The sequence below is a fragment of the Salmo trutta genome, chromosome 18, assembly GCF_901001165.1.
Source record: "Salmo trutta chromosome 18, fSalTru1.1, whole genome shotgun sequence".
Lineage (NCBI taxonomy): Eukaryota > Metazoa > Chordata > Actinopteri > Salmoniformes > Salmonidae > Salmo > Salmo trutta.
The window spans coordinates 46,033,958-46,047,945 of record NC_042974.1 but is presented as its reverse complement, the minus strand read 5'-3'; the positions used below and the strand labels follow the sequence as shown (position 1 = coordinate 46,047,945).

The 13,988-nt window shown below is 43.4% G+C and overlaps 1 protein-coding gene across 1 annotated transcript; it reads right to left on the bottom strand.

Annotated features, from left to right (window-relative positions):
- Positions 1–7,498: 7,498 nt before the first annotated feature.
- Positions 7,499–12,046, bottom strand: ftr14l (finTRIM family, member 14-like). The gene is made up of 8 exons (XM_029698782.1): positions 11,525–12,046; positions 10,960–11,217; positions 10,672–10,767; positions 10,211–10,444; positions 9,757–9,916; positions 9,450–9,557; positions 8,683–8,819; positions 7,499–8,487 (listed from the first exon to the last, which is right to left on the bottom strand). The coding sequence occupies exons 1-8, from the start codon at positions 11,687–11,689 to the stop codon at positions 8,101–8,103; spliced, it is 1,545 nt and encodes a 514-aa protein (XP_029554642.1). The 5' UTR covers positions 11,690–12,046; the 3' UTR covers positions 7,499–8,100.
- Between the last annotated feature and the right edge of the window lie 1,942 nt (positions 12,047–13,988).

Sequence of the window (13,988 nt, the reverse complement as noted above, 5' to 3'; positions counted from 1 at the left end):
CACAATACCACATAATGACGAAGCAAAAACAGGTTTTTAAAAATTTATTAGAAATAAAAAACTGATACCTTAATTACATAAGTATTCAGACCCTTTGCTATGAGACTTGAAATTGAGTTCAGGTGCATCCTGTTTCCGTTGATCACCCTTGAGATGTTTCTACAACTTGATTGGAGTCCACCTGTGGTAAATTCAATTGATTGGACATCATTTGGAAAGGCACACACCAGTCTATATAAGGTCCCACAGTTGACAGTGCATGTCAGAGCAAAAACCAAGCCATGAGGTCAAAGGAATTGTCCATAGAGCTCCGAGACAGGATGGTGTCGAGGCACAGATCTGGGGAAGGGTACCAAAAAATGTCTGCAGCATTGAAGGTCCCCAAGAACACAGTGGCCTCCATCATTCTTAAATGGAAGAAGTTTAGAACCACCAAGACTCTTCCTAGAGCTGGCTGCTCGGCCAAACTGAGCAATCAGGGGAGAAGGGCCTAGGTCAGGGAGGTGACCAAGAACCCGATGGTCACTCTGACAGAGCTCCAGAGTTCCTATGTGGAGATGGGAGAACCTTCCAGAAGGACAAACATCTCTGCAGGACCACCAATCAGGCCTTTATGGTAGTGACCAGATGGAAGCTACATCTCAGCAAAAGGCACATGACAGCTCGCTTGGAGTTTGCCAAAAGGCACCTAAAGGACTTATAGACCATGACAAACAAGATTCTCTGGTCTAATAAAACCAAGATTGAGCTCTTTGGCCTGAATGCCAAGCGTCACGTCTTGAGGAAACCTGACACCATCCCAATGGTGAAGCGTGGTGGTGGCAGCATCATGCTGTGGGGATGTTTTTCAGTGGCAGGAACTGGGAGACTAGTCAGGATCGAGGGAAAGATGAACGGAGCAAAGTACAGAGAGATCCTTGATGATAACCTGCTCCAGAGCGCTCAGGACATCAGACTGGGGTGAATGTTCACCTTCCAACAGGACAACGACCCTAAGCACACAGCCAAGACAATGCAGGAGTGGCTTCGGGACAATGTCCTTGAGTGGCCCAGCCAGGACCCAGACTTGAACCCGATCTAACATCTTTGGAGAGACCTGAAAATAGCAGTGCAGGGACGCTCCCCATCCAACCTGAGAGCTTGAGAGGATCTGCAGAGAAGAATGGGAGAAACTCCCCAAATACAGGTGTGCCAAGCTTGTAGCGTCATACCCAAGACTCAAGGCTGTAATCGCTGCCAAAGGTGCTTCAATAAAGTACTGAGTAAAGGGTCTGAATACTTATGTAAATGTGATTTTTCAGTTTTTATTGTTAATAGATTTGCAAACATTTCTACAAACCTGTTTTTGCTTTGTCATTATAGAGTATTGTGTGTAGATTGATGAGGGGAAAAAAACTATTCAAGCAATTTTAGAATAAGGCTGTAACGAAACAAAATGTGGAAAAAGTCAAGGGGGTCTGAATACTTTCGGAATGGACTGTATGGTGTATATTTAATATTTATATTTTTCAAAAATTTCTAAAAACCTGTTTTTGCTTTGTCATTATGGGTTATTGTGTATAGATTGATTAGGGGAAAAAACTGCGTAATACATTTTAGAATAAGGCTGTAACGTAACAAAATGTGGAACAAGTCAAGGGATCAGAATACTTTCCAAATGCATTGTATGATTGATAAAGTATGGTCACATTTCATTTGCCCTGTTAAACCTACTCTTTGGAATGACAGATAGAAACAGTGAATCTGTTCAGTTTTTAAGTGGAGATCTCTTTATAATCATTCTCACGATAGCACATTGGTAATAGTAAGTGACAAATACTGTATCATAGCTAAGCAGGGCTTGGTTAAAACCTTGGATGGGAGCAGTGGCGATTTTAGCATGTAAATCTTGGTGGGGCAAAAAAAATCAGCAGAGCCTTGTCTGGCAACGAAACAGTTAATTCAGCCTAATTTACTGCCTTAAAAAAAACATGGCTGACTTGCTTAAACAATGGTGGTTTCTACTGACAATTGAGATGTACAAACTATGGCATAAGGGGACGACAAACAGATATGTGTCACGTCCTGGCCAGTATAAGGTTAATTGTTTTTGTAGTTTGGTCAGGGCGTGGCAGAGGGTATTTGTTTTATGTGGTTCAGGGTGGTGTGTTTTGTTTTAAGGGTGGTTGATTTAGTAATTCCGCGTTTTGGTTTATGTTTAAGTATTTCTATGTGGAGTCTAGTGAGTGTATGTCTATGTTTGGTTAATTGGGGTTGGGACTCTCAGTTGAAGGCAGGTGTTGTCTATCTGCCTTTGATTGAGAGTCCCATATAGTAGGGTGTGTTTGTGTTTGGTATTTGTAGGTGATTGTTCTGTGTTTCGCCTTGTGCCTTACCAGACTGTTTTTGTTGATCGTTCTTTGTTATTTTGGTGTTCATTTTGTATTTATTAAAAATCAAGATGAGCCTGCACATACCTGCTGCGTTTTGGTCCTCCTTCACCGACGACATCCGTGACAGAATCACCCACCACTCAAGGACCAAGCAGCAGAGGAAGGAGCAGAAGGAGTTCGAGTTGGACTGGCGGGAGAAGTGGACTTGGGAGGAAGTCCTGGACGGGGCCGGACCTTGGCACCAGGCTGGGGAGTATCGCCGCCCGCAGTGGGAAATTGAGGCAGCCAAGGCAGAGAGGCGGTGGTACGAGGCCATAGACGCGCTGAGGGAGAAGCACGAGAGGCACCCCCAATAAAAAATGTTGGGGGGGCACACGGGTAGTTTGGCTAGGCGAAGGAAGAGCCGGAAGCCAGCTACCCGTGGTATATGGAGGAGCGTATGGGGTGGAGAGCGCTACGTTTCGCTGAGAAGCGCACTATCACACCCATACGCACGCACAGTCCGGTGCGAGTTATTCCAGCCCCTCGCAGGTGCCGTGCTAGAGCGGGCATCCAGCCTGGTAGGAGGATGCCTGCGCAGCGCATCTGGTCGCCGGTACGCCTCCGAGGACCAGGCTACCCAACTCCCGCTCTACGCACGGCTACCATCAGGCCCCTGCACAGCCCAGTCTGCCCTGTACGAGCACCCCGCTCGTACAGGGCTACTAGTTCCATCCAGCCAAGGCGGGTTGTGCAGGAGGTAAGATCTAGACCGGCTGTGCGCCTCCATAGCCCTGGGTTTCCAGCTCCTGTCTCTCGTGCGGACCCGGAAGTGCGTCAACCCAGTCCGACTCGTCCTGTTCCCGCTCCCCGCACTAGCCTTCAAGTGCGTAAACCCAGCACCGCCAGTCAACAGTCGTCGGAGCTGCCCGCCAGTCAACAGTCGTCGGAGCTGCCCGCCAGTCAACAGTCGTCGGAGCTGCCCGCCAGTCAACAGTCGTCGGAGCTGCCCGCCAGTCAACAGTCTTCGGAGCTGCCCGCCAGTCAACAGTCGCCGGAGTGGCCAGACTGCGCTGAACTGCCGGAGTGGCCAGACTGCGCTGAACTGCCGGAGTGGCCAGACTGCGCTGAACTGCCGGAGTGGCCAGACTGCGCTGAACTGCCGGAGTGGCCAGACTGCCCTGAACTGCCGGAGTGGCCAGACTGCCCTGAACTGCCGGAGTGGCCAGACTGCCCTGAACTGCCGGAGTGGCCAGACTGCCCTGAACTGCCGGAGTGGCCAGACTGCCCAGACTGTCCCGAGTTGCCAGATTGCCCAGACTGTCCCGAGTTGCCAGATTGCCCAGACTGTCCCGAGTTGCCAGACTGCCCAGACTGTCCCGAGCTGCCAGACTGCCCAGACTGTCCTGAGCTGCCAGACTGCCCAGACTGTCCCGAGCTGCCAGACTGCCCTGACAGCCTGGAACGGCCTGAGCCGGAGCCACCTCCAGAAATAGGTGGGTTGGGGAGGGGGGGTGTAGCACAGTGCCGTCGTTGACGGCAGCCACCCTCCCTTCCCTCCCTTTAGTAAAGGGGGATTTTTCTTTTGGTGTTGCTTGGGGTTATTTTTTGTTAAGGTGCTTCCGGGGTAGCACCTTTAAGGGGGGGGGGTACTGTCACGTCCTGGCCAGTATAAGGTTAATTGTTTTTGTAGTTTGGTCAGGGCGTGGCAGAGGGTATTTGTTTTATGTGGTTCAGGGTGGTGTGTTTTGTTAAAAGGGTGGTTGATTTAGTAATTCCGCGTTTTGGTTTATGTTTAAGTATTTCTATGTGGAGTCTAGTGAGTGTATGTCTATGTTTGGTTAATTGGGGTTGGGACTCTCAGTTGAAGGCAGGTGTTGTCTATCTGCCTTTGATTGAGAGTCCCATATAGTAGGGTGTGTTTGTGTTTGGTATTTGTGGGTGATTGTTCTGTGTTTCGCCTTGTGCCTTACCAGACTGTTTTTGTTGATCGTTCTTTGTTATTTTGGTGTTCATTTTGTATTTATTAAAAATCAAGATGAGCCTGCACATACCTGCTGCGTTTTGGTCCTCCTTCACCGACGACATCCGTGACAATATGAGGCAATCCGTAAATTTGATTAAGTCAATGAGTGAGCTAGGACGGACGTAGCCAATATAACTATTTGTTCACCACTTTTGAAATGTACAGCGACAGAATTCAGAACATGGGCCGTTCTTACAGTGTACTCCCTGTACATCAAGTCAGAACCGTAGGGGGCATATAAGCAGACAATGAAAGCTCTTACAATGTTTGATGATTACATTTCTCAAAAACAGGTTATAGGCTACATGTGCACCACCAAGTCAGAACAGTAGGTGAAATTAAGAGGTGAAAATAGACCAAATTATTAGGGTGAGGCACATGGGCTACTAACAGCTTAGTACACAACATAGTCTTAGCATTACTTTCTTAGCTACAGTAAACATATCTCCCAGGAAAATTACATGATTTATGCAGCAGCATACAAGACATTGTTGGACTCACCTTGTTGTGCTGTGCTCACTTGAACAGGAAGGTGGCGTGGGGGTCCTTCGTGGGCAAATTTTGTCATCAAACTTTGTCATTAAAGTCTGACATTCTGTGGATTTATGGTGCTTTCAAGACAACTGGGAGCTCAAGAAAAAAAGAGGTTGAATCATGATGACATCATTGATCTTCAGGTCGTAGCTCTAGAAAGAGGCCTGAGTTCCCGATTTACAATTCCGAGTTGGATGAAAGTTCAAAACCTATTTTCCCAGTCATAGCTCGTTTTTCCCGAGTTCCCAGTTGTCTTGAACTCACTAAAGTCAGATTTTGCAGTTCCAAGTTAAGTTGTTTTGAGCGCGGCACAAATCATGCTTCATTGACAGCATGGCCAATGTTGAATGTTGATCCTTTTAAACTAGGAAAAGAGACCCTTAATCTTAGACTTGTGACCACATAGCCATTCCACTGAATAGCAGACTAATGATTGCTCTGCAATGCTTGCAGTTAGCTATTGATTCCTTCCAAACCATTGTTGCAATTTGCAATTTCCAACTTGTTGTGTCCAATGGCCGATGAGCACCGATACGTTTTGTCTATAATTTCTCTTAATTATTTATCTTCATATGACAGGGATTAAAAAGTATTTGCCAGTAGATTGTCGACTTGATTCATGATGATGACTGCTAGCTAAGATTTTGAAAGTATGATGTTGTCATGATCACTGAGCCAATCATGGCACAATGCTCCACCACCACAGAAAGCACTGAGCTAGGCTGAAACACCTGCATTTTGGAGCTGCCTTACTCAAGAAAACAAAAAGAGACCATGTTTGTATGTGGCTTTATTAACTCAATCATATATATATTTTTTTACATTGTTTGCCAACTGATATGTGACACGTATTAATGCCAAAATAGCATGCTAAACAGGTGGGGGGTTTTGCAAAAAATGTGGGGCTCAAAACAGATGGGTCTCTGCCCTGAATGACGGGTCGCCAGTGGATGGGAGACCATAGGGTAGCTTTAGATAGATACATTCTCTAGTCAGAGGTGCTGCCCAGCCTATAGTTTTTTTTCTGATAGTGGCTGTAAAGTTGAAAATCTGACTTGTATTAAAGGTACAAATTCAACATATTTGTCTATGTTGAAATTTAGTTGCCATGATGACATAATCCTGTGGTTGAAATTTCACTCTCAAAGACAACAGTTTATGATGCTGAATTTTTTTCTAATCCAATGTAAAATGCTGGGTCCATGGATATTTGCAAGATGTTAACAAACACTGACATATTGATTAAGAATTCCAAAATAACAAACAAATAAACCAAATGGCCCATATGCAGACACTAAGACTGGCTTCTAAGGCAGAGCACCTTAGACAGAGTGCCTATAACTTTGTCAAAGCATCAATAATTCCTCACACAGCTGAGTTAGAGAGCACTGTGACTTCTCAATTCCCCTGAAATTACAAACCTGAATGGGTTAAAAACCAAACCCCTAACACTGGGCCAATCCAATATGCACCTAAACAGGTAGGCTATTTCATAAATTCCTTCACAATCAATAGCCTACTTCTCATAGTTATCATATCAATGGCGAATATATAATACATTTCAACATATCACAGCATAGTAATACATAAACATTCAACAAATAAATATTAGGCATACACACCTCAAGTAGAACATTGTAATTACTCAGCCCTCATCTGCTGGATAACTAGGTGGACGTGACCAGCCGCAATCTCTGATCAGAGCCCCATCTGTTTTGAGCCCCACATTTTTAGCAACAAAAACAACACACAGGCTTGCCTGTTTTGCATGTTATTTTGGCATTAATATGTGTCACATATGTTTGCAAACAATGTAAATATATATATATAACTGAGTTAATAAAGCCGCATACAAACATGGTCTCTTTTTTTGTAATTCAACAATATTGAAATCAATGTCATTTCCTATTTTTCTAATTGTGGGCTGCCTACAGTCTGTCATTTTTGACTGAATATAGTTAATGATGTTTAACAACATGTGCTTAATGATATGCCAAGTCTTGATTTACATTGACATTTTAGTCATTATAGGGTAGGCTAAGCATTAGAATAAGCCGCCACAATATTTGCAACCGTAGGTGATAATATCTTTCAAGGAGCTGAGCCGTTGTCAGTGTTGTGGAATAATTATAAGGTTAAGGTAAAATTTGACTTTCTTTCCATACTATCAGTATTAACTGTAGGCCTATGCCTCAATGATGTACTTAAAGTCAGGGAACGTTCTCTCTGCATGGTCTTTTGGGAAATGTTACAGCTTCGGCCTTTTTTGCCACAAAGCATCATTCAAACGTTCGTAAACCTAAATTCCATTGCTATCAGGAAACTGGGCCCAGATCATTTGGTTCTTATATTAGATGAAGAACATTGATAACACATGAATCTGTTGTACAAATAAAGAAAATATCTGACATTATATTCCCATTTGAACTTTGCTGTGCTTTTAAACGGTTGAAAGCGCAGTGATAGACATTTGGGTGACAAACTAAACCAAAAATCGAATTGTTTTTCTATTGGAATTTGGTTGTGCTTTTAGATGGTTGAACACATAGTGATAACACATTGGAAATTAAATTAACTTTTGACTGTCTTTTTGAGTGATTATAGGTTGTTAATTAATTTATCAACATCACAATCAAATATTACCCAATTCTCCATGTTGAAAGTGCATTGTGTGCATTGTGTGTCCAGTGGGAATACCATAGGGTAGGGTCCAATTTTCTTTCATTCATTATGATTATACAATATTTGATTATTATAAAAGGGAATGAAAGGGACATGGTAAGTAATACAGGAAAGAAAGGTCCAATAACATCCAACAGTAATGGTCTCACCGAACTGTCAGAGCAGATTCCATCCCATCACTCATCTTAAAGCTTTCTAAACATTTGCTTACTCTTTTCCAGTAATTTCTTGTCATAAAATATAAAACATTGTATCTCTCTGTAATTACATACGTATTAAAATGTAATTCATCTATTGTAGTGACAGAATTATACACACTTTATAATGAGCATCAATCTATTTACCGGTACAATTCATACAATATCCTCATACAGTATAGCCTCCCTGTATGTAAGCATACAACAACTTTAAGAGGTCTGGACCTTTATGGCACAGATTTAGTGATATGTCTCTGTAACCATAGGGTCGCTGGTTCAAGACCCCCGTTTAGTGTTTCCCACTCAATCATTACACTAGTTTTACACTGGAACCAAAGCCCCACACACTGAAGGCAGGGTAGAGAGGCTCTATGAAGGTGGTCTGTACTTTGTGAAGGAGGTTCATGCTATCAGACACACTGTAAAACGCCAGAGTCCCCTTTATCTGGTCCACATACACTCCTACCCTTGAGGACCTGGGCTTGGCTATATCTGTGCTCTGGTTCTTGTGCACAAAGGAATATTTGTCCTCAGAGCAGTATAGGCTCCAGGACTTGTCATTCCACCCCAGGCTGCATTCATTGCTGTTGCCCTTGCGTTTGATGCTCTGAAAGGTGACAGCGATGTCTATCTCCGTTCCTCTCCAGTCCACCTCCCAGTAGCAGCGACTCCCTGACAGACCCTCCTTACACAGCAGCTGGGATGGAAGAGAGTTGAATTGAATTGAATGAGATTAGTTAATTGGATTATGAATCTGACCATCCGCCCACCCACCATACAATGTAAAGCACTATGAGTGCTTTGAAAAATATTATATGAAACTATGAGAAAGCCCTATCCTTTCCTAGTCTAAGTCATGTGATGTCACACCTGAGCAAAAAAAGTTTCTTACCTGCTGCCAGTGGTCGAACCTGTCTGGATGGTCTGGGTAGTTCTTGGGTTCGCTCATCATCTTGGCTACAGTGTTGCCCTCAGATAGGTACAGGTTGGGGTGGGCACTGTTGACATCCAGGGTCGGCTGGACCAGGTCTGGATAGAGGGATAAAAGCTTTAGAATAGAAAGATAGACCAAACCAATAAATACTGTGGCGATTTCAAGGGGGTGTCCCCAACCAGGACTTGAACGCAGGACCCTGAAACTGTCAAACTTAACATTTACAGCAGGGGGTTTGAACAAGATAGACCAAACAATGAACAAACAAGGCCTACATCAGAGGAACTACCAGTGTGATATGCTGTTTAATTATGCTGTTGTTTCCTTATAGTTGCCGAGGAGTAACAACTTATAAAGTTGACGCTCCAGTTGCAGTTCTCTCTTATTAGAAGAGAAGAAACTCTGTCCTGTGACACATGATTAGGTGTCAATATTGCCTAACTGTTTGTTTAATCATAAAAGTTCCATGTTTTTCCACTGCTGGGAGCGACACAGTTATGGATGGTTTTCACCTAACCTGTTCTGCAGGTAGACAGACTATCTCTGTCACTGTGGCACACTGGTTTCAATGCCAGTTTCATCGTGATAATGTGACCACAGGAAAGTCGTGTTACATTTACTTCCTTCCTTCAAATGTACATGAGTGTCTGCTGTTACAGGAGATGGCACAAATTGAAATAGACACACTGTTATTTAATTTTAAAAAACGTGTTAAAATGACTCACATTTCTTGAAATCCTCTCTTGTCTTAGGTTCTGAATATTCTCTTGTCTTGGTTTCAAGTTCTTCTCGTGCCATAGGTTCTAGTGGTTGGATAATGTGGACCTCTTTGACTGTGGAGACAGACAGACAGACCGCAGTAATAAATATTTGATACAAACAAAAACAATTAAATAGCGAATAAATACGCTACTGTGAAAATGGAATGAATAAAAACACTAATTTTCAAACATAGCATGACATACATTGTAAAGAATAACCAGAGCAAAGTCACCCATAAATAAGAAATCACTGTGTGTTGGGATAACTAACCTGCTGAGGCGATTTTGCTGATTTCTGTCTTGTTGATTTCCTCCACTTGCACCTTCAACGCAGCGATGGCTCTCTTGGCTCCATCGAAGGAGTAGTATGGTGCGACAGTGACATTGTTTAGATCCTCATACCCAGAGGGACCAGACAGAGACTGCCAGCTCTAGAGGAACGATGGAGAAAAGGTTGGAAAAGAGGAGCATGATGATGACTGAGCAATTCAGTTAAATAGCCACATTGATGATGCAACATAATTACGCTGATTAATTAAGCTGAAATTGAGTTTGACAGGTGAAACAATGTGGTTTCAATCCACTTTTGCCCAGTATACATTTAGTGCCTGGAGGGAAGTCTGATACTCCAGCTTCATCACGTTCCTGTGCCAGTTCCAGTAGCCAAGTGAATACAAGACTACGAAGTCTGGCAGTGTGAGACTGTAACTGTACATTATACTAACCTGTAGGAAGTGTATGTGGTCGTCAGTGTGGGAGAGTTTCTCCAGGTCAGTGTGTTTCTTCCTCAGCAGAGTTATCTCTTCTTCCAGGCGGTCCAACAGTCCCTCAGCCTGGATCACTGTGGTCTTCTCCTGGGCTCGCACCAGTTCCCTCACCTCTATGTACCTTCTCTCTATGGAGCGCAGCAGCTCTGTGAAGATACGTTCGTTCTCATCCAACACCGCCTGTGCAGAGTGCTGTATGGGGGAAATAGAGGGAGAGATAATAGAGCGGGAGTAAATGAAAGAGGGGACATGTAAGCAAGAAAGAGGGAGGGAAAAAGGGGAGGTTAAAGAGAGAGGGACATCCCCAGTTTGTTAGGAAGATTCTCTTACGAGTTTTGGGGGGTTTATTGATGTGATTTAAAATAATAAGCTCTCCCACCCACTGCTTGCAAGCAAAGGTTCATAATGTTTTAACCCACCTTGACAGATTCCACAGCCTGGCGAAGGTCTGTCCACTTCTTCACTCTCTGATCAATCCTCTGCTGAGACTTCATTAGAGTGGACCCCAGCTGTTTCTGTAGGGGACAACGTTTACACAATGTTATAGGAGCATCAACATATGAACCAGGCCTATGATGGATGTCATAATGTCTTATATAGTATCTGTTATAAAGGCTTTATGAATGCATAGGGTGTGTAAAAAAAGGCCAGCTGTCTGAGGCTTTTTTAAAGGGAACTAGAGTATAGCATTACTAAAACTAACGTACTTGTTTCTCAATCCTCTCGGTGCCAGCCGGCACAGTGTCGTGGCGCTTGTGTTCATCCATCATGCAGAGGACACAGACTGAGGTCTGGTCGGTGCGGCAGAACACCTCCAGCAGCTTGTCGTGCTGGGCACAGATCTTCTCCCTCATCTGGCCTGTGGCCTTCACCAGCTTGTGTTTCATCAAGGTTGGGTACTCATAGTGGGACTGGAGGTGGGTCTCACAGTAGGAGGCCAGGCACAGTAGGCAGGACTTCACAGCCTTAAGAAGATGACACAACACAGGTTTTATGACACTTTTACAGGACTTAAAGACACTTTACAATATAGAACAAAAAAAATAAACAAAACAATGTCAAACAATGTTTTGGGGGTAGCAGGTTGTCTACAGTATAGCATTTAAGAGTGTTGGGCAAGTAACCAAAAGGTCACTTGTTTGAATGCCCTTTAGCAAGGCACTTGACCCTAATTGCTCCTGTAAGTCGCTCTGTGTAAGAGCATTTGCTAAATTACTCAAATGTAAAAAGATTTTATATACGTTTTTTCACCAAAATAAAATAAAACCAAACCTTCTGTTTCCGAGTGATGCAGAAGTCACAAAGGACATCGTCTGGCTTGGAGGTTTTGGGCTGAGACTGGGAACTCAGAGTAGTGGAGCGCCGTTGGGCCTGCCTTCCCAAAGTGCTGTACTTGCTGGTAATGTCCAGGTCCAAGGTACTGGCACGACGAGACATCTCTCCTGGGACAAGTAGTAGTCAGATCCTCAGGTAGAAGTGAGATCCCCAAAGGTGAGGTCCTCAGGTGAGATCCACAGGTAAATGAGCAGTACAGATTTAAAAGGGGGTGTCAGAAGGTTAAAGTGAGGTCTAAAGATTAAATCCACAGGTAAAAGTGTGACCCACAAGTAAAAAGTTAAAGTTGAGTTTCCACATTAAATTGGTAAATTATCTACTGGTAAATTAGGTGAGATCAGCAGGTGAAGAATGTTCACATGTGTAGGAGATGGGATCCGTAGGTAAAAGTGAAATCCACAGAGATAGATGTTGACAAGGGGTTGGTTTCAGTGAAACTGACTGGAATGTATGTGCTTGAGAGAGAGAGATTGTCAGTAATGAAGCCTGGTCACTGGGCTAAACCAGTCCTCCTGGTTGGATGTTTAAAGGCTGGAGAGGTGTGGCTCTTCACTGCACACAGGTGCTGCATTTCACAAAAAGACAGGTGACCACAAAGGAATTTAAAGCAGAGGGGAGTTTCAACAACAAGGAAGACACTAAAAACAAGGTGTTATTTCACAAAGAATGATCAGTAAGTTGGCTAGCTAACTTTTATAAACACCTATAAATAACTTCCTTTTATGGTTTGTAAAGGAAGAAGGCAAAGTTCAATATACTGAGAGAATCTGTCAATTATACCATGACCAACTAAAATGTATAAATTACAGGAAACTGATCCAGTTTCGTGTGAAAACTTATATTCAGATGAATGCTTCATTCATGCAACCACACTGTAACAAGTGTGTTGAGAGTCAGGAAGAAAGTTCAGGGAGTGAGTGATTTATTACATAAATGCAACTAAATACAAAACGAGAACCACAAACAACACACAGACATGACACTGGAACAGAAACAATGATGCCTGGGGAAGGAACCAAAGGGAGGGACATATATAGGGCAGGTAATCAAGGAGGTGATGGAATCCAGGTGAGTCTGAAGATGTGCGTAACGATGGTGACAGGTGTGCGCCATAGCAAGCAGTCTGGTGACCTAGAGGCCGGAGAGGGAGCACACGTGACACACACTTTGAGATCAAAACATCCTTTCATTCTGAAAGTGTTCATCTACAGGAAAAGGAGGACCAAACTCACATTCACATCGACAGGGCTGTAGTGGAGCGGGTCGAGAGTTTCAAGTTCCTTGGTGTCCACATCACCAACAAACTATCATGGTCCAAACACACCAAGACAGTTGTGAAGAGGGCAAGACAAAACCTTTTCCCCCTCAGGAGACTGAAAAGATTTGACATGGGTCCCCAGATGATGTTACACTGTTACGCTGCTGCTACTCGCTGTTTATCTATGCATAGTCACTTTACCCCTACCTACATGTACAAATTACCTTAACTAACCTGTACCCTGCACATTGACTTGGTACCGGTACGCCCTGTATTGTTATTTCATTTTTTACTTTAGTTTATATAGTAAATATTTTCTTACATCTATTTCTTGAAATGCACTGTTGGTTAAGGGCTTGTAAGTAAGCATTTCACTGTAAGGTCTACACCTGTTGTATTCGGCACGTGACAAATAACATTTGATTTGATTTGTCCACTGCTGTCTCCTAGGCAGCGTTTACACAGGCAGCCCAATTCTGATATTTTGACACTAATTGGTCTTTTGACCAATCACATCAGATCTTTTGACATTAGATCTTTTTCAGAGCCAATCTAAATTGGTCAAAACACCAATTAGTGAACAAAAATAAAATAATTGGGCTGCCTGTCTAAACACAGCTCTAGTGTTTATAGCTGTATGTCTGTATTGCATAATTACACATGACTGTGTAACGAGGTAAACCAAAGACACTTATACAAGAACATCCTCTTTGACTGTGGGGTTTACCCAATCTGGAAAATGTCAAGAACTTTGAAAGTTTCTTCAAGTGCAGTCGCATAAACCATCAAGAGCTATGATGAAACTGGCTCTCATGAGGACCACCACAGGAATTCATGAGAGTTACCAGCCTCAGAAATTGCAGGCCAAATAAATGCTTCACAGAGTTCAAGTAACAGACACATCTCATCATCAACTGTTGAGAAGAGACTGTAAATCAGGCCTTCATGGTCAAATTGCTGCAAAGAAACCACTACTAAAGGACACCAATAAGAAGCAGAGACTTGCTTGGGCCAAGAAAATCGAGCAATGGACATTAGACCGGTGGAAATCTGTCCTTTGGTCTGATGAGTCCAAATTTGAGATTTTTGGTTCCAACCGCTATGTCTTTGTGAGACGCAGAGTAGGTGAACGGATGATCTCTG